The following is a 21,695-nucleotide window of genomic DNA, read 5'->3' as shown; positions in this document are numbered from 1 at the left end:
GTAGCTTTTAATTTACCCATATTCAACTTAGAACACACAGATAATGGCATGACGCTAACACTAGCACCCAAATCACATAATGCATTATCAATCAAGAGATTGCCAATATGACAAGGGATAGAAAAATTACCCGGATCTTTTAATTTAGGTGGAGACTTATTTTGAAGTACAACACTACACTCTACAGTGAAAGCTACTGTCTCTACCTCACTAATAGACCTTTTTCTCGTCAATATTTCTTTCATAAATTTTGCATACGAGGGGATTTGTGTGATTAATTCAGTGAAGGGAACTGTTACCTTCAAATCTTTTACCACCTCCAGGAACTTACCAAACTACTTATCCAAGTTTGTCTTCAATTAACGATTGGGAAATGGAAGTTTGATAATTGGCTTAGGAGCATTATTGCTCATGTCTGGAGTAGCCACCTTCTCTGGAGTCGTACCCTTCAATGTAGAATTAGATATGTTAGTATTATCCTTTAGCCCTGCAGGGCTATCAACTACATTGTTTGGTTTAACGGAATCAAGATTAGCATTATTTAATAAAACTGGTTCATCAACTCTGGGCATAGGGGGCCCTTCATAGTTTGAACCACTCCTTAGAGTAATTGCAAATGCTTGATCCGTAGGCCTGGTCGGCTGTGCCGACAGAGCTCCCTGTTGGCGGGCTTGTAGAGTAGCGGAGAGTTGCGCAATTTGATTATCTACAATTTTATTATGTGCTAGAATTTGATCAATTGTCGCATCTCTACTCTCCATGTGCTTTTGCATATTTACCAACATTGCTCTAATTTCCACCAGAGAGGGGTCAGAAGATGAGGAGGATTGTTGTGGTTGGTTCTTCTGGCCAGCATTGGGATGATAATATTTTTGCTGATGTTGCTGTGGCGCATGTGGTTCTTGTGGTGGTGGATATTGAACATTAGTACTCCGGTAGGAAAGGTACGGATGATTCCGATACCCAGGATTGTAGGTGTTGGAGTATGGGTTATTCTGCCTATAAGCTTGAAAGGAATTAACTTGCTCCACGGAACTCCTGCAATCTTGCTCCCAATGACCTATAATACCACAATTTTCACAGAAAACCTCATTAGAATTATTATTAATTGTAGAAACGTTAGCTACATTGGCAGAGCTAAGATTATCTAATTTTTGGCAAATAGAGGTCAGTTGAGCTTGCAAAAAGGATACAGAGTCAACACTATGCTTCCCCTTGTTCGCAAATCCTCTAGGATTCCCATATTGGGAATTGTGTATCGCCATGTCTTCAATAACCTGACCTGCATCTTCAACATCAAGATTCATAAATCTCCCACTAGTTGAAGAATCTAAAATTATTCGAGAAGAATTTCCAAGGCCATTATAAAAGGCTTGGATTAACTGCCATTGTGCTAAATTATGGTGGGGGCAGTCTCTTTGTAGATCCTTGAACCTCTCCCAAGCCTCATATAAAGATTCATCGGCTTCTTGGGCAAAGTTCTTAATCGCACTCCGTAATACGGCTGTTCTCTCTGCAGGATAATACTTGTTATAGAAATTCAAAACAAGAGTTTCCCAGTCAGTTATACCAAGTGCAGTTCTATTTAAACCGTTAAACCACAATTTAGCTTTTCCAGTTAAAGAAAAGGGAAAGAGAATCTCCCTGATTTGGTCTTGAGTGACCCCGGCTTGCCTGATGGTGTTACAATATGGACAATAGTCGGAAATGTGAAGATTCGGGTCTTCACCCTTGGCTCCACTGAATTGCTTCCTCTCTATCATCGTTATAAATTGAGGTTTAATTTCGAATTGAACCCCATCAAGAGCCGGAGTGGGGGTGAGATGTGGAAAATCTGTAAGCTTTGGTTATGAGTAATCACTAAGCTTCTTTGGTACCGCCATCTCTGATTCTGCGTCTGATGATGCCTCTAAATCGCTAGAACCAGTTGGAGGATCGCGGTGATTATTATTATCACCAGAATCCGTCAGAATTTGCTTGTAGAAATTTTTCTGTCTATGGAAGGAACGTTCGATCTCAGGATCGAAAGGGATGTACCCTGATCTGGAACACCTGGGCATAAACAAAAACTAGAAGCAAATGTGAGATTTGCCTCAGAGAACTAACGCTCTCTGAGACAAAAAGAAAATAATCTAGACTACAAAAACAATCAGAAATAAAAATAAAACCGTTTCCCCGGCAACGGCGCCAAATTTTGACAGGGTAAAGTCGTATCCCCTAATCAAAAATAATTCCTAAGTCCTATAACTAAAGTAGATAGGGAAGTAGGGTCGATCTCCACAGGGAAACAAGTCTTTCTATTCCTAATTTACTAAAATAATCTAGATTATGAAGTAACCAATATTTATATTTGAATAAGAAACTAAACTACGAAGATTGAGAATAGGGAGAAAACAATATATAAAAGGATTTAGGGCATATGTTCACCAATAAATAATACTCCAGGGTAAAACATAATAATCAATCATTGACATTGCATAAATAACATGATTAACAGGCTCTCGCAATTTATTAATCAGCATAGATCTAACAAGCTCTCGCAATTTACTAGATCTAAGTTCCTATTGAAAATAGCCTTTAATATCAAATTAACAACTGCTCGATTCATCAATTCAATATTGCTATACTTTTACAAGCCATAATTGTAAAGCGTTAAAACAATTCAATAGGAAATTATCATGCAATATCAAAAATCAATAATAGTCAATCATCAATGCATCAATTAACCAGATCGTAAAGGGCTTTCGCTACGTATTACAATCACAGAATTAATCTAAGAGAACAATTAAGAGAGTAAAGAAAGAGTAAAAGAAGAGAGAGAGTGAAAAATCGTATTACGGAGGAGTATTTATACTCCGTACAAATCCTAAATTAAAACAAACTAAAACGACGCTAATCGTATCCTAATAAATACACGCGCCCGATCGGGCGAGGCACCGCCCGATCGGGCACGCCTTTTTGCTCATCAATACTAATCTCGCGCCCGGTCGGGCGCGTCACCGTGCGCCAGCCTTAGCTTCTCCCGCCCGGCCGGGCGTGCCTCTGGGCGCCAGCCTCTTTGGCCGGGCGGCTCACTTGGGCCACTATTTGGACTACGATTGGGCTCCAATTCTTCGGGCCAATTTGGGTTTCCTCTTCCGGTCTTGAATACTCGGTCCAAATGCCCCGGTATCACCTATACCGAGCCCTTAATCACTGGTTCGATGGCTCTAACCGGCCCTGGGCTATAAAATCTGGTCGTGCTTCTCCAATGTTCGTGATTGCTCCAAAATATCTCGGGAAAATACTCCACAAGCATAAATCCCTGCAAAAGTCAACAAAATCTACGAAAACATTAGAAAACACCAATTAGTAATAAAAGTGGCTCTAAAGAGCCAAAAACACTACTAATTACGACCAAGGGACGGGGGTAAAATACTATATAAAATAGACACATCATCTCTAGGCGTGCTCCGTCAATCTCTCATCTTTTTTTTTGCAGATGATGCTCTTTTCTTTTTTAAAGCTAACGAGGAGTCTTGCTCTACTTTTGCGGGAATCATAGCCAATTTTGGGCAGGCTTCTGGGCAACAAATTAATTTTAGTAAGTCCTTTATTAAATTTAGTCCTTCTGTTCCTCCTGCTTGGGCTGATTCCTTTAAAAGCATTTTAAGAATTCCAATGGTCACTACTTTTGGTAATCACCTGGGAGCCCCTGTGGATTTAGAGGGGCGAAAGGCTCCTTTCTTTGCAAACTTGGTTGAATTGGTAAAGAAATTTTTTTGTCTTGGGCACATTGTCGGCTTTCTAAAAATGCCAAATTAATCCTCATAAATTCCGTCATTTTGGGGATCACAACCCATGTTATGAAATCTTACAAGATTCCCCTAGCAACTGCAAATAAGCTAGATTCTTTGATCACTAGGTTATGGTGGGCAAAGAGTGGTGATAAGGGTATTCATTGGATTAAAAAGAAAATCATTCAATTGCCAAAAGGAATGGGCGGCCTGAGTATTCGATCTATTGCCATCTATAACGATGCTCTTCTCTTCAAGTAAATCCTTAGGATGCACTCTAACCATTCACTTCTAGCAGCAAAAGTTTATAATGCTCGCTCTAGCTGTGTTCTCTGTCCAAAGACTATTCTGGGGACTATCTCAGCCTCCTTTTCCTGGGCTAGGAGATCTATGCATCACTTATCTTTAAAGATGAAAACAGGTTTTGCTTGGAAAGTCGGTTCTGGGGATGCTATTCTTGCCTCAAGCTCTAAGTGGGTTCATAATTCTGTTCCGGTGGTTAACTCTAACCAAAATTTGAGAGATAGCTCAAAGTGGAGAGTTAGCGAATTTATCAATCATCGATCTCGCTCCTGGAAAGTTGGTCTAATTAGACAAAGTTTTGAGTGGGAAAGTGCCAGGAACATTCTGTCAATCGAACTACCGCAAGGGGAGGAAGAGGACTTTCTCTATTGGCCCTGGCATGCCTCTGGGTCTTACACGGTTAAATCTGGTTATGCTTTCCTAGCGAGTTTAACTGAAATCAAGGAACCTGGTCATAGAAAAGCAATCTTTAATTTTTATAAAATAATCTGGCGTTTGGATATTCCCCCAAAATGGAGCCTCTTTCTTTGGAAACTGCTCAACAACGGAATTTCTGTTCGAAAGAATCTTGCAATTCGAGGAATACTCCAGCACGGAGTATGTGACTACTGTGATTCGGAAGAGGAAGATATTTTACATCTTTTTCATACTTGCTCTATAGCAAGGTATGTTTGGACTAATTTCCAAATACCAGGCTATCAAAATCTACTTGGATCTACTTCTGTCAAGGATTGGATCCAAAGCAATATCCTGATCTTCTATAGTCAGGATGGTTATCAAAGTTGGCGTATCCAACACTTTGTGGCAAATCTTTGGGCGTTATGGGCGACAAGAAACAAGCGTATCTTTGAGGGAGACAATGGATATCTCCGCTCTTTCTTCGTTAATCTTAATTTAGCTCTTACCCTTGTCTAAGATTTTATGTCCACTGTCTCTAGGAACTTGCAGAGTGCGTCGAATGTTGATCAAAATGTGTATTCTCCTCCGGGATTTTTACACATAAATCTAGGTATATATGACTCCCCTCCTCCTTTGCTATGAAACCTCATCTCAACCCTTTACTATTAGAGTAGATGGTTCCTGGCAAAACTCGACAAAGTTATATGGTACAGGTTGGACTATTACTCTTTCTGATCAGAGAGAGAGAGATGCGGGGGGATCTTCTGGAATTGCTTCCTCGGCTCTTCAAGTTGAGGGTTTGGCTTGTTTGTCAGCTATGGGCTGGGCAAGAGATAATGGATATACATCCATTAAAATTTATACTGACTCTACCATGATTATCCTCTCACTGGGAAAAGCAGGGGTCTTATCCATGGATCTCTTTTGGATAGTTAAAGAAATCAGAAGGATAGGACAACTTTTTCAACAATGCGTCTTCCTTAAAGTTAGTAGAGAAGAAGTTAATCGTTCCCATCAGCTAGCAAATCAGTGCCGGTAGACTGTTTCAACGTTTGCTAAATCTATTCCTTTTGATACTTTTTAAGTTCCTTTTCTTTTTTTTATTTGCTGTGTCTTCTGCTGTTGTCAAAATAAATAAATAAATAAATAAATAAAAATAAAAAGTAAATAGTAAATGAAGGATAACATATGAATAAGAATGAGTCACTATGATCTAAAAGGTAAAGTATGTAATGATCATTTTGATATCTTTATTATTCCTAAATTTTTTTATTCGATCAACATCAAATTAAATTTATGACATGGCTGGGGGTAATGTGATAAGTTTGGCACACATTACTATTATTATGTATTATGTATTAAGCTTACTTTAGTTGATTTTGTGAGATTTGATATATAGAGCTTTTTAAATTGTGCAATAGCACGGGCACTATACTAGTTACAACTTAAAGACTAACTAATACAAGAACACACACTAAGTACCAATACAAACTAAAATACAACACTCACATACTAAAACCTTAGGGGTGTAAATTGGGTTTTCGGTTCAGTTTTGGGTTCAGTTTATCGGTTTTCGGTTTGTAACGGGTTGGAATTATTAACAGGTCAGTTCGGGTCGTTTTTAAATAATTTCGGGTCGGTTCGGTTTGGTTTATTTTTATTACAGTTTCTTTTCGGGTCAAATTCTAATCGGGTCAGGTTATAATTGGTTCGGGTCATAATCGGTTCGGGTTAAATTCGGGGTTTGTCAGTTTATATAAAGAGGGTTTTGGGTCAACAAATATCGAGTCCTAATCGGTTTGGGTTGTAATCAGTTTGAGTTGAACTCAGTCGGGTTTGACAACTAGTTTTGCTAGTTTTAAACGGGTTTCGTTAACGTATATTGTCTAGTATATCCTCAATATTCTTTAATAGTTATTCCAATAGACCATACAGAGTATTAATTAGTTGTTTAACTTTATGTCCCTTTTTTGTATAAAGATTTTAAGGATCAAATAATAATAACAAATCTAGAGTTAGCTTTTGATTTAGATTTTTAATTTTTTTTAATACAATATAGTGTTCCATAAGCTATTACTCGTTAGAGGATGATAATATTGTAGCATAAGAGTTTCAATGACATCAAAATTTCAAACCTTTTCAATATAAATACTTTATAATTCAAATTAAACCCTTTTGTTTTACTATTGATAAAATACACCAAAAAAAAAAATTTACGATCATAATAACGGGTTACGTACTTACGGATTATAAACGGGTTAGTTATAACTGATTACGGGTTGTAAACAGTTCGATTATAACTTATTACGGGTAACGTTTAATCCTAACTTGTTACAGGTTGTAAACGATTTGGGTTTATCGGGTTTTTATCGGGTTTAAACGGTTTCGGCTTACAATGGGTCGGGTTGCTATTGGGTTCAAAAGTTCTCGGTTTCGGGTTTTATCAGTTCGGGTTGTTCTCGGTTTTGGATTTTATCAGTTCGGCTTGATATCGAGTGCGATTCATTAACAATTCTCAAACATTCGGATCGGTTCAGTTTCAGGTTTTAAAAAATCGAATCGGGTCGATTTACGGTTTTAAAATAACAGGTTCTTAACGGTTCGGTTCCTATAAAACCTTATTACAAGCTTTGGCTAGAATCAAAAGATTGATGTCCAAATTAAACTTATATAGATTCAATTGAAGCACTTGGTACCTAAAGCACCCATTTAACCAAACGTATTAGAGAATTCGATGGTTTTAATAACATGATAAAAAAAAAGGTTCCATTTGTTCACATAAACAACCCCAATAAGGGCCATAACCATAACAAGACGATTCCATTTTTTCGATAATTCTAAAAAATATCAAAAAAAGAAGGATCTATTTGTTTACTTAGGATGACAAACTTACGAAAGCTACACAAATACTAAACAATATAAACGATATCTCAAAATCGTTTTAGCGACCGGAATCATTTCTATCACCAACGTTGGCTTCTACTGTCTTCAATGACTCCACTCGTGGCTCCCTAAACATTAAATCCAATAATAAGCTCAAATTAATAATGTCAAAATATTAGTACATTTGCAACTACTATTAAGTTTGTTTCATGGCACATTGATTCAAACTACCACCATTTACAAATTGCAACTATAATTTCATTAGTCTACGATAGAAATATGATAGTGCAACGTCATATATGCAATCAAGAGGTTTGAAGTTTAAGACTCTAACTAGCTATTTCAGCCTTCACATTTCGATTTCATATCATTAGATTCGTGTGTTTGAAAAAACCTATTTCATACTTCCACTGTTTTTTAATAGTTGCAATACACACTTTTCACCGTATTTAAAAAATATGGGGTTCACATGATATAATACACGTTAAAATGAGGTGAGTAGTTGTAAGAAATGTAATGTAGTGGGTCATGTGCTTTAAATAAGGGAAACAATACATCTTTTCACTAAAATAACTTTCCATTTATAATGTGTTGCAAGTATTGTGACATTTCCATTTTAGGGAAGTGAAAGTATAACCTATATATTGTCATTTGTCAATGTGTTGCACCAATTTAGAATATAAACATCACTTTTCTTTTAACCGCTAACTAGTGTGTGTCCCGGGCGATGTCCCGCCCAAATTGCTAGTTTGTACTTCTTTAACTTGATAATTATGTTCAAGTGTTGTATAGCTAGTGTGTGATTTGGGCGTTGTCTCGGACGTTACGGTTTGTTTTTACTACATATGTATTTATTTTCTAATCTTGTGAAAAATAAATAAATTAAATAAACTCTAATTTAAAAGGAATATTTAATGTTAAATATGCGAAATTTAAAACACAAATAAAAGTTGGTGGAGATGGTAAGTGTGTAGCACTTATTTGTGTGAGGTTGAGGGTTCGATTCTTAATAAAACCATATTTTATTAATTTTGTTAAATGAAGTCGCAAACTTACGTGTTGCTGACGTGGCATTATGACATATTGTCATATACGTTGAAGAGTGCCACGTGGCACCGTTCCTTTAAAAGGAACGCCTTTTAATATATAGTATAGATATTCGGTGTTCACAAGAAAGCAAAGCAACAAACCTTGTTTGAGAATTGCCATGAATTGGATCATCAATAGGAGTATCAAACTCTTGAACATTAGCAACTTTTCGAAAGAAAGACTTCTTGATAAAATCCTCAGACTCACGGGTAACATGTTCCGGGTCATCCACCTCCGACACCATCTCCCTCCGGCTTTTCTTGACTCGAACATCAGGGGCATGCATGAACTGTTGCTTGGCTGTATGGAGTCCTAATGTTACGGCCAACCCTATCATCCCCAATGCAACATAAATTGGGACATAGTTACCCCCCTTCGCTTTCCCCTTATTAGGCTCTCCTTCTGTTGTGGCCGCATATGACTTCATCTTCGGCACAGTTCCTGCCATTGTTCTTATGCTGTGCCCTCTATCTAACGGAGGCACAATTCTCTTCAAATTCTTAGCCTACAAAAATATAATATAAACTTCAATAGTAGCGTAACAAGATTTATAATATATTTTTTACAAATTAGGTTTGCTTAGGGTCTGTTCTCATTGACTGAAATGAGCTGAGCTAAACTTATAAGAGCTGAGCTGAATATTTTATGAGAGAAGAAAATTAAGAACTGAACTTAACTTAACTTATTAGAGCTGAGCTAAACTGAAAATAATCTGATGAGAACAAGAAATTGTATAATACGGAGTAATAAACATTGTAAAGACGACTTCTTTATATAGTTTGTGCTACATCTTACACAATCGTGTGATTTTATTCAATTGCTTTGGGAATTTGAGGTAGGTCAGTAGGGTAAGGAAATTTTCTCCCTACAGTGCCTGTAATTGAGGATGAACCCTCCCCTTTCATTAAGCCAAGCTTAGCTTGATGCATTGTACGACCTTGTATACAAGAATTATTGGTATTTACTCGTTTGTCTAGAATAAAATCAAGCGTAATAATGATACATACAAACCCTATCTGATAGGGAACATAACGTACATTCCTTTGTCTAGAATAAAATCAAGCGTTACTAATGTTCGAATTAGCTTGATATTTCAATTATACTCGTTTTGTATCATTTCCGTTTAATTTTTATGGTTAAAAATTAGAATACCTTCACTGAAACTTCAATTATTAACTCTCTGTATAACACGGAGTACTCACTCCCCCTGCTTAAAGATCATCCATTCACATTTATATTTCATACAATCTCCAATTCCTATGATTAATTATTAGGAGTAATATCTTTAGTTATGCTTTAATAGACTATAAAAAATAATAATCATAAAATTACTCCCCTGCTTAGAAACGAGTTCAGAAATAATGTCCACCAAATAAATGTTTATATCTTACGGCCTGTTCCGATTTACTGAAATCAACTAAACAGATTGAGCTGAACTAAAATGAGCTGAAATGAATTGTTTATAAGACAAGGAAATTAATAACTTAGAGTTGAGCTGAAGTGAAATTAAGGTGAACAGAACAAACCCTTATACATAAATCACCGTTTACAATCAAAGTTTAACTGCAAGATTAATGATTAAAAAAAAAAAAAAAACTCAGCTCAAATATAGCACCTCACACTCACTTGTATAAACAATGTCACACAAATAATATTTGCATATTATAGACTTATGATATATATAAACCAAGTTCTTGATCTTGTAAATTATGCATACTTTTCATACGATAATAGCTTATATAGTCCTTTAAACATAACTACAACGTTATTAAAAACGAAAGGAAAATTTGTAAATTACAGCCATTTAATGTTCGTATTTTGCAAATTGCAGCCATTTAATTTTTTTATTTTTTTATTTTTTTTTTGCAAATTGCAGCCCAAAAGTTACGTATAAATTGTAAATTGCAGCCCGATTTAATTTTTTCATCGGTTTACATGTTGAAAAATCTTCGGTTAAGGTTTTAGGGGTCATTTTAGCCCTTAGGGGCCTGAATTGATCTCGGAATTAGAAAAAAATAACGTAAGTGTCTCATATTTACAGTTTCCTACAAATCAATACACTTTTGTTACGCAAAACGAGATACTTGCGTTATTTTTTTGCTAATTCCGAGCTCAATTCGGACCCCGAAGAACTAAAAACGGTCCCTAAAACCTTAATCGAAGATTTTTCAACTTGTAAATCGATGAAAAAGTTGAATCGGGCTGCAATTTACAATTTATATGAACTTTTGGGCTGCAATTTGCAATTTTTTTTTAAATGGCTGCAATTTGTAAAATACGAATTTTAAATGGCTGCAATTTGCAAATTTTCCAAAACGAAAATCAAAATCAAAGATAGAGTAATTAATAGAAGAACTTACCATTGCCTCTTTGATTAAACCCGCCATAGTTAAAATGCTTGTGTATTTGGATTAGACAATGATAGTGTGAACTACTGTGAAATATTTTGGTTTGTTCTACTTCCGCCTAATTTAGCACATCTAGTAGAAGTGTAAGTTAAGGTCATTATCCATGTTTTTAAAAATTGTTGCACGAATTTTGATAAAGAAATTAAGAAAGCTTATGAATGACATCCACGAGGCAATTACAAGGACACGTGGTTTGGATTTAGGTTGCACACCTTTCTTCATTAAATTGACAAGTGCTAGTGAAGTCGTGACTCGTGACATTTTCCAATATTATGCGAGGATTATTTTTATTACTTTTTTTTTTTTTTAATTTTTTTAAAGAAGATAATAATCGGTTGTTTTTACCTATGTGTCAAAAATTTTAAATCTTATTCGTCACTTTTGCTTAGATGACGAGTAAATTTTTTAATTCTAAAATAAATTATTAATCTAATTTTTCATTGGACAAAATAATACCTTTTCTTATGTGGCGCGTCATGTGCTCTCGAAAAATGCCTACTTTATTTATATATATATATATATTAGATTTTGAATTATTTATAAATAATTTAGAATTTAGGTATCATTCACTCAAAATAGTTAAAAAACACTTTAAAAAAAATAACTTTAATTATAACACAGTAACATTTATTAAATTTGTGTAATTTTTAATATTATTGCAAAATTGAAATATAACCTTATGTTAAACATAATGACCTTATTATTTATATTGGCCAGCATTTTAAAATTATCATTAAAAAAAAATTAATTTCTTATGACCTTTATAAAAACACTATTACTTGTATTTTAATAAAATAACTTTTTTTTTTACATAGTGACCCTTTTTTAATTAAAAAAACGATCATAGTATCTTTACTATTAGTGGTTCACAATAAATTAATACTGTACTTTTCAATTTTTACGCTTTTAGTATTCCTAAGCAAAGAAATTGATTAAATAAGATATTAATTAGTTCAATTTGATAAGTTGGTAGTTAAAGCGACGGAGAGCTCAAATCAAATGGATAGATAGAACTTCCCTCTTGAGTCCTGATTCCATTAAATTTATAACAATTCAATCGTTCTAGTTTGGGTAAGTCTTGTATGTGGCTAGCCTGGCCACATAAGTTTATAAGAGTAATATTCATTTATATGTATGAGTAACCTTAACTTTTCATAAGAGTCTCCTCATGTTGTCCGTAAAAGTAACCCAAATTTATTGTATGAGTGAATTCAAGTAATTTAGAAATAAGTAACTCCATTTGCTCATTCGAGTAACCCCTATTCCTTTGTTTTAAAAAATCCATTTATGTAAGAGAGTAGCTCTTATTTCTCATTTAAGTAACCTACATACGCATTAAGGTAACCTCATTTGCTCATCACCGTAACCCCCTATTACTTAATTAAATACTTTTATGTGATTATTTGAAGTGGTCACACCATGTGGCTAGCCACATATAAGAATTTGTGTTCTAGTTTTGGGTTGAGTTCATTGCCCATTGGTTTAATGAATATGATAAATCAATCAAAATTTGATCATTTTCGAGTTAGATGTCTTTAGTCACGCATATTTCAATTTATATCATATTAAGTCATATACTTTCGAGTATGTATAAATTTAAACCAACTAGATTATTCAAATCAATTATTGAATATGATTCCGATTGGATCAAATTTAATAAGTCTAACCCTCCAAGGCAATCCCTCAAAGCTCTCAATTATTAGCATTGGAGTTCATGCATAGCAAGCATGCATATAATAATTTGCCTTTCATATACTACAAGCATTGGTGATGAGCTTAATGATCCATCTTTCCACATCTAATTTCCTCATTATTCTGCACTAACAAAGATGAATCTCTTAAAGCATGGATTCTCCCCAACTTTAGCGGGGAGCAAGGAGATGTGTTGGACGGTCCAAAACCACTGAAAATTTTTAGTATAGAAATAATTAAATAAAAAACAAAAGAATGGCATAAAATGTCTATTTAATTCACAATTATATTCCTCCCAACTTAGATGATTTGTTGTCTTAACACGTGGATCCAATAGCTAAAATTCTCTTTTAACACTTTGGGTATAATTAACACTCTTTTAGTTGTGCTAAGTTGGATCCCACATGCTATTCTTGTAAGCTAATTAAGTTAATATTAACCAATTTTTAGTGGAATGAATTAGAATGAATTTTTAACTAAATTAAATCCAATAAAATTTTATTATGAGAAAATTAGTGGAATAAAGTCTAACTAGGGACCATTTTTCCATTCCCTTATACCTCTTAAATTCCATTAGTAGTAAAACTAGTTCATTCTATAAATATTTAGTATCACCTTATGTAATGAAGAAAAATACTAGTATTGATCTCTCAACAATGTCCATAATTTTCGCCATTTAGGTCCTTCGGAGTTTGAATAGCTTGATCATGTCGACGGAAGGAGGGGAAGACGAAGAAGACGGAAAAGTTTCATGATTTTGAAGATGGGATTGATACAAACAAGTTGATGTAAACTTGACCAAAACCGTCAAGGTTATAAGGCAAGTCAACTAGGCAAAGGGAAGGCAACGCCTTTCTTCCAGTTTTTTTCTAACTGTTTCTGTTTTCGCTTCTTTGTAGTTGGAGCTTGCTCCCTATTTATCTGCATGCTGTATGATTCTCTAGCTCCCTATGTATCTGTATGCTGTATGATTCTCCTCCTCGTCTTCTTCGGATATGTATGTGATCTAAAAGTTGTGTGTTCTTCCTTAGTTCCTTCTTAAGTAATATTGTATGCAAATATAGCAAGTTTCTGCTCTGTGTAAAAATTGCAATTCTTGTTTGATATCATTGTAATTGATCACTCTCTGGTCTATGTTCAATATCAATGCCTTTAGGATGCAGCGAAACGTTTACAGATATTATTTATAACTTTGATTTCTGTATTTCTACAATATAGATGAAAAGGTAGAACAAAAGTAGCCAGACTTCATCATCACTTACATATATGAATATACATCATGCATAGAGTTCTAAATATGAGTTGAAATCGAGTCTAGGCAGTAGCTCACCTTCACCGAAAGTCACATAGAAACTGGAAGAAAATTATGGGCTTGTATGCGCTCAATCAACTGTATGCAGAAAAACATACAAGAAGCAACAATTAGATGAAAGAACTTGTGTAAGTGGTCACAATGTACAAACTCAGTTTAACAATGAGAAGTGGTTATTTCATTAACCTCAAATCCTATTACTCAAGGACTAGGAAGGAGCGGCTGCTTATTTTTCCAGCCTAAGAACCTCGTGCTATATGTGTTAAGTCATATGCATACCGTTCTTCAACATTATCACAGTAGCTAGTCTAATTTGACATCCGTACTAACACTATCATATGGTGCATACGATTTAAGGCTTTAAGCTCAGTAACTCAGCTTTTAACTCAACAATGTCTTTACCAATAAAAAAAAGTATGGTTTAATCAAGCTTCCTAAAAAATTTCTCATGGGTTGGGGCATGCTATTATATTCTAGTTCATGATTTCAATTCACTATATAAATCAAATCGTGGAGGTATTTCTTCAAGATGTGGCGTCACACACTTTCAAACACAACATGCTAGCTTGACAGCAATCAGCCTTCCAGTTTTCAGCCTTCAATTTAACATCAGCTGAGCTTGTGCCATACAGATTCAATATTATAATAAGACTGAGAATATGTCTCTGTCAAATAGCATTGATCAGTCTACGTCCTGCAATAAAAACAGGACTTGGGGATAGGCATCAATCAATGGCATGATGCCTGAGTAAGGTTCATTTCTTATCCCTCTAGCGTTTATGCTAGCTTAATGTTCATACACAGAGAGCTAATTTAGGAGCAGAGAAATCTTACCGAGATTAGACGGTTGAAATTTCCTTCTGCCTTGGTAATTGTTCAGAAACCAAAATGTAGAAAAGGCCCATAACTCCAGTGTGTTTCTGAGAACTGCTATAATTGGATTCCAGAACCAGGGTCTCTCCATCATTAATCTTGATTGAGCCAGGGTCGGGGTAACAGGTGGACATTCCAACGATATATCGAGACTCATTTCCTACTTCATTTCCCTGTCCATAGGTTGGAATCGAGGAACAGATAGCCTGCCCATCCTGATATCAAATATATAAATAAATCAGAAATTTTATATGTAAAGCTTTAGTGATAAGTAAATGAAATAACTACACACCCTGGATCCTATTTTCATTTACATGTGACCATGTGGGTTATCCAAAAGTCATATACGGTAATATTTGTTACATGTTTTTCCTTCAATTGCTGCCCTAATTAGTAAATCTCTTTACTTTATCTGGAAGGACAGAACAATTCTGATGCAAAGAATTCGACTTCATAGGAGCTGACAGACAGGTCTTCGGGAGATCAGAGTCCTATAGTCTCCTAATGGACCTAAAATCCGAACATGGGACAATATTTTAAAGACAAAGTTATAAATACACCAAGTCAACAAGCTTTTAGCATATAAGACTATCTATAGAAGTCACTCAAGACACATAGATGATAAGAATTCATAACCACCTTTCTATAAAGAGCTGAACCAATTCCTCCGGCATGCTGATGGGCAACACCATAAACTAAATATCCTCCTCTTGGCATATTAAAGCTTATCCTCTTATTGTCGATGCAATCATTAGAAGACACAGTAGATGAATCACAAGGACTGACTTCATACTCTACCTGCAGGAACATTGAAATGAAAAAAAAAAAAAAAACAATGTGAAACAGACAAAAAACATGTTTGACTCAAATTGGCTGAAGGGCCAGAATATACTCCTGTAGCACCAAAAAGTTACAAAAATAAAAGGCATAAAGAAAAGTTACCAAGCAGTGATGCCCTTCATTTGATGCCTTCCAAGTATCAGTAATATCAAAGATATAAATTTTAACAGGTAGAAATGATTCATTCCAATCAAACCACTTGACAGTGTACTTCAGGTACAACTTCCTCAAAGAATGTGCAAAATCTTCCTTCACCTTACATTGTGTCTGATCATAGCAACAATACAATCCTCCTTCGTAATCTGGGCTTATGGGTCTACCATATTCATCTATGGTAGAATTGTAAAGACTGCACCTGCATTCAGTGCATCCCAACCTATCCACCACACCTCGAGTATCAATAGCGTGAACATTCACCAGCCATCTCTCCTCAAACCCTTCTGGTACTTCATCTGGATTACCAACCTCTATTGCATAAGGATCTGGCACGTGTGTGACCGTTTTTCGGGTTTCAGAACCTAATCCAAAATACTGTCCAAGATTTTTACACACTCCAGTGTTTCTGACCACCATAAAATCTGGCCCCTGACGAAGTGTTGGCTTGCTTCTTAGTCCTTTATCCTCCAAACCTTTACGTACATAGTATCTCACAACCACCCAGTGATGGAGATAAGTGTCTTGAAGAGAGACAGAATTTCCAGCCTCATCAACTACTTCAGCATTGAAATCCTTAATGCCAATGTGGCCCTTAGGAAAGTCGATGTTATAATAGAATTTGTTCACTACTGACCCGGGTTTCATGGCAAATTCAGGAGATAGATAATCAGCTGATTTCATCATGCTGTCATCTAGTACAAGACCAGTTATAACTTCACAGGACACGGCCAGAAATAAAGCTAGGCAGTAGAGCCATGATTGCTGAGGCTTTACCATCTTCACTGCATTGGCCAGATTGAATGGGTCAAATAATCTGCAAGGACTGCAACAATAAATTACATCCTTCTAACAATTTTGATATAAATGTTCAAAAAATGGTCACTAGGTGTTTCAAAATTGTTATTTACAGAATAGCCTTTGGATCTGTTATCTGTAACACAGTGTTCCTTTCATGCGAGGATTCAAAACAAACAGAAAGTTACATGTACGTCCATGACACTATAATAGATTGCACATTTTCAAGTTAACAAACGATGAGAATTTATAGTCCCTATTGCATATCCAATCTAACCCGGAAAAGGGTCACTCTAAAGTGCATATGAATGTATACGGCTAAGACAGACAAGAGTGATCACTCAGTTCTGCTCAAGAAGTTAATGAAGAATACATATCAAAATAAAATATAAAAAAAATAGTATACAGTTTTTACTTTCTAGGGAAATTTAGCCTCAGAAGCTACATATAATATTGCTTTCTACGGGCAAAAAAAAGGGATAAATTATACATGCTCATAAGCTCCCCACTTAATACTTATGACTGTTTAGTCAAGCGTCAAACACGTGATTCAATAATTTGGCTTCAAAGGTTTGAGCCGAAGACAAGACCAAGATACAAAGAAGCCAAAACACTTGGTAGCAAGGACAACCATGCTATCAAGCATAGCATGTACAGCCAATCTTGGCAAAAGGGCCATACCAAATTGGCAATGACCAACAATAATATAAAGTTTTATTTTAAAAGGTATCCTCTAGGAATATTTACTGATCAATAATTACAGAGGAATTTTATTTATTTATGAAGTTTAAAATAAGAAAAGACTGTTTTGTAAGGCCAAATTCTCCTAAAAGTACTCTAACTAGTAAAAGTTTCTTATACTTAGGCCTGGGAGGTTCGTTAATCCCATAAATGGGGTGTTAAGCTCATCGTTTAAGCATTTGGGAGAGGAAATGTAAACACTGGTGAGTTATCATACATTTCATTTCTTAATTCTGATGTAGTTAGGATGGGGGAGTTACTCCACATTATAGATTGTGGTTTCATCTCAAGCATTTCAATGTCATTTTGTGTGTTTCTATCACTGCTGTGTGTTTGTTACAGACAGACATGAAAATTTAAATTTTAAACCACCTCTTCACAGCAACAAAAGCACTGTTATGCCACAAACTAAGCCACAATAAATTAAAGTTTATGGCACACAAGTGTCTTTTTCTCACCACAAGACTCTAGAGGCAGATGAAACTTACGTTTTACAGGTTATGTTCCCAAACCAAAAATATTCACATCACGGCTAAGTCTTCATTATAAGACCAACCAAATATAGATCAGAACAGGAGATTTCCTTGCAATCTAAAAGCCACAGTTACTTGTAATTTGTGAAGTTGTCAGTATCTTATGCTCAAAAGTTGTGTTACTGAGCAAACTCTTGTAGAAACTCCATTAGGCTACTTCCCGGCTTCCTGCCCTTAACATAACTAGCAAATTTTTTAATAGGGTCGCCATGGGACCAAAGTTTTGACAAATTAGAAAATGACAATCAAACTAATTAGTCTAGGCTAAACTTTGGTCCCGTGGCATGCCCCATATTATAAATGATTATGAGGGACTACTAACTGACTCTCACATTAGCTATAAGTGGTCCCACCAATTTTTTCTGTCATCAACCTCATCCAACCAAAAACAAAAAAAGTAATGAAACTTATATGTGAAAATCAAAAAGGAATGAAGGGAGTATTAGTTGTGTAACCATTATAATTGGTGTAAACACAAATTGCACCTCTTAATATACCTAAAAGGCCCTCCTTTCTACCATAGTCGCATAGTTCAGTAGTCCGAGATAGGGTACAGGTTTGCAATTCACTACCTAATATTTCGCCTTTTTGGTTCACAAGGATAAGAGAATTATACTATTACAGGAAACATTGTTGGGGTGTTTGGTTCACATAATTTAGATATAAGGTATGAGTTTAGAATGGTTTAAACTCATACCTTATGTTTATTCTATGATTTTAAGAGTTTCAAGCCCATACCTCAAACCCTCCGATATGGGGTTTGGCTCATTCAGTCATTCTCATACTTTTAGCTAAGTATCAAATAAAAGAAAAAAAATTCATTTCATACTCATATCAAACATATGGTATTGAAAAACAAGTTCCAAACCAATACCAGTATAATTTCATTCTTGATTCCAATCTTATACCACTTTGCCAACCAAACACCTCGCCCCTTACTATATAATAACAAAAATTATACCCTAATTAGTAACATTTCTTAGGATAACAATCAAGACATAGGCAAATCTTACCCTAACTAGCAAAATCGCCAAACATAAAAATGCCATACAAATCTAGCAAACATTCATACTCTCAAAATCAAAATCCCAACTCTAAACTAAACTAAATCATTTCACAAGAATATCAAGCAATGAAATTCTTAGAACCGATTCACTTTTGTTGCAAATATGATCATAATGTGTACAAAACAAGATTATAATATGAATTTAAACCTACAACATTCCATAACATCTACTCTTTCACATAAAAAAGCATTAAAAAAAAATATTATATTAAAAAAAGGATTAAACAAACATATGATATAACTAAGTCAATAAATAGGAAAGCATTTATATAAATTTCTGATAAAAGGGTACAAGAATAAACATGAAACATACCCGATAATAAAATGGTGAAGATTTCCGAAGCAAAATTGAGAATGTTGAAAAGAGAGAAGTTAAAAAAAAAAAGGGCTAAATATAGAGAAAATCAGAGGAAGTGAGTAAGCTAGTTTGGGAACTACACAAAGCCACGAACACGAGCAAATATGGTCCACAATATTTGGCTGTAATTAACATGAGCTCATTGATGACGAAGTTGGATTAATTGCTTTGATAATTGTAGTGAGATTTTTCTAGATAATAAAATTCTGTTCTTTCTAAAGATCGTTTCGTTCGTATTGTCAATTTATATAGTAGTCCAAATATGAGATTTTGTTACGGGTATGGATGGGATTTATCTGTTAATAAATTATAATACAAAGTACTTTGTATGATTTAATTATTCGTTTGCTTTTTCTTGTGTGACCGCACTGACCGGCTATATGGTATTATGGTGTGGTTTGGGTTACTTATTAAAAGATTATTCGGTAAATTAAGTGTTACTTATTCTGAGGTTACTTAGTCGAGTTGCACGTTTTTGATGGAGTTATTTATTCAGAGATTTACTTATTTTGATATTACTCACTCGATTAACGTGTTTTATGTGTGAGAGTAACCACTAACCGACCGAGTAACCCCTGATCAACCAAGTAACCTTTAAATAAGGAACCCCTAAGCTAACTGAGTAACTCTTAACCGACTGAATAACTCCAGAATAAGTAACCTCGACCACAAGATGTGGTAAGCCGCGCATATAAATTTTTGTTATTATCTATTTTGGTTTCATACAAGTTTATATTGGATTTATTTTCAATTTTATTTGTAGTTTTTCTCTTTTTTGTTAAGGCTTGTTTTTCTCATAGGAGAGTTAGGTACTAAACATTATGAAATTGAGGGAGTATGTTATATAATTTTTTTTTTTTTTTTTTTTTTTTGGGTTGGTTGTAATAGATAGCTTAAAGTATCTCAACTACACTATTGCATTGGAAAAATATGGAAAAAAAAAATGATCAAAAAAACACCAAAGGGAATAATTATAAGCGTCAAATTTGGTTTATGTTAAAGTCTTTCTTGAATTCGATTGCACCATTAGTTCGTATTAGACTTTTTTTTTGGTTTTCTACCTAGTTTACCGTTTGGGCTAATCCAGATTTGGAGATCAGTTTCTGGGTGGCTCGGTTCTAGTCCTCTTCCAATTATTATTCTGGGGAAGCAAACACTGGTCCTTCATAGCAAGTGCAGTCTCAATCACCACTGCACCACCAATCAATTGGTTGTGTTAGACTATTTTTGAGTGTGTGTGAAGATGAACATTAAATCATTTGGGTTGGTGATCAATCAATTCAAACTGTTTTTGAATGATTAAAGTCAAGTGATTTGGTTTCAGTTCATTTATTGCCATACTAAGTCGATCAAAATTCAATAAAAATCATATTACTATTCATGTGAATTTAATTCAATTCGACTCTATTGTAATTTAAATCAAATGGTTAATCTAAGGGCCTGTTCTCATTGACTAAACTCAGCTGAACTGAACTGAACTGAACTGAACTGAACTAAACTGAGCTGAGCTTAACTGAACTGAACTGAAATGAATATTTTATAAGAGAAGGAAATTAGGAGCTGAACTGAACTGAAGTGAACTGAATTTCAACGTATGAGAACAGGCCCTAAATGAGATGTATCACTTTAAGTAAAACATACACTCATTTACCAGTTATGTCGGGATAAGATAGAACAAGTTCAGGTTCAAGTTTAATTCAACTAATTTGGCTTAGCTTACACCGGGTCATTTTAGATTGGGTAGGGTTTGAGTCAAATCTATATTATTATTAAAACTCATAGGGACATCATGCTAATGTCATGTGCCACTCTTCTTTCAACATGATTTGGTGCCACATTTTCGGTTCTTTTCGATGGTTCGTGGTAGAACACATGAAACGCAGGTTTGGGATGGGCTTACTCCAGCAACAGTGGTAGTTGTAAGAATGGAGGTGGTCATTTTTGCAAAGCGCATTAGCTTTACATGCAGAGGCTCTTGCTTGCTTAATGGCTATTATTAGGTGGGCTATTTCAAAAGGCTTTCCACATATTTTCTTGTTCTCAGACTCCTCTAGTCTAGTTCAGATTCTCGGGAATAAGCAAGAGGCAGATATTAGTATTCTATGGACCATTTCGGACATCCAGAAGTTGGCTTCAACTATTCAGATGTGCGTCGTTTGGAAATTTAGCAGGGATGAGGTGGGACGGGCTCATGACCTAGCTAATGCATGCCGGTTTAATCTTTATAGCTTTATCACTTAGTTATTATGTTTTGCTGATGTCAAAAAAAAAAAAAAAAAAAAAAAAAAAAAAAAAAAAAAAAGAGGAAACTATTTACTTGCCTAACTTTAATTTTCTATAATAGTGTTTAATTTGCTTGAAAAAAATCTTCATATGTATAATCTCTTATTATATTTTCATTCACTTATTACTATTTTTTTAACATTAAACCTTCTAAGCTAATTTCGATAAAACTTATAAATTTATGATAA

At 34.8% G+C, this 21,695-nt stretch overlaps 3 protein-coding genes and 1 non-coding gene across 5 annotated transcripts; 2 read left to right on the top strand and 2 right to left on the bottom strand.

Moving 5' to 3' along the window:
- The first annotated feature begins 1,395 nt into the window (after positions 1–1,395).
- LOC145607427 (small nucleolar RNA R71) lies at positions 1,396–1,502 on the top strand. Its single transcript, XR_014105561.1, has one exon. It is a non-coding gene; the product is annotated as a small nucleolar RNA R71 (small nucleolar RNA).
- A 2,544-nt stretch (positions 1,503–4,046) lies between these two features.
- Positions 4,047–4,994, top strand: LOC145575529 (uncharacterized). Its single transcript, XM_081633390.1, has one exon. It carries the CDS (start codon positions 4,047–4,049, stop codon positions 4,992–4,994), a length of 948 nt encoding a protein of 315 aa, XP_081489516.1.
- Positions 4,995–8,484: 3,490 nt separating this feature from the next.
- Positions 8,485–10,896, bottom strand: LOC145575523 (uncharacterized). Its single transcript, XM_081633384.1, has 2 exons — positions 10,811–10,896; positions 8,485–8,955 (listed from the first exon to the last, which is right to left on the bottom strand). Exons 1-2 carry the CDS (start codon positions 10,835–10,837, stop codon positions 8,485–8,487), a joined length of 498 nt encoding a protein of 165 aa, XP_081489510.1. The 5' UTR covers positions 10,838–10,896.
- A 2,812-nt stretch (positions 10,897–13,708) lies between these two features.
- On the bottom strand, positions 13,709–19,331 carry LOC145600619 (uncharacterized). Of its 2 annotated transcripts, none has more exons than XM_081656505.1 (5): positions 19,180–19,331; positions 15,678–16,545; positions 15,375–15,533; positions 14,697–14,950; positions 13,709–13,940 (listed from the first exon to the last, which is right to left on the bottom strand). In XM_081656505.1, the coding sequence occupies exons 2-4, from the start codon at positions 16,506–16,508 to the stop codon at positions 14,702–14,704; spliced, it is 1,239 nt and encodes a 412-aa protein (XP_081512631.1). In that variant the 5' UTR covers positions 16,509–16,545; positions 19,180–19,331; the 3' UTR covers positions 13,709–13,940; positions 14,697–14,701. The 2 variants fall into 2 exon arrangements, with proteins under 2 accessions (XP_081512631.1, XP_081512632.1); XM_081656506.1 differs by having other exon boundaries at positions 15,678–16,513; positions 19,180–19,315.
- Positions 19,332–21,695: the final 2,364 nt, after the last annotated feature.

Source organism: Chenopodium album, chromosome 2 (genome assembly GCF_948465745.1).
Source record: "Chenopodium album chromosome 2, dcCheAlbu1.1, whole genome shotgun sequence".
In the NCBI taxonomy this organism is placed as follows: Eukaryota; Viridiplantae; Streptophyta; class Magnoliopsida; order Caryophyllales; family Amaranthaceae; genus Chenopodium; species Chenopodium album.
This window is presented reverse-complemented; position numbering and strand designations above follow the sequence as displayed.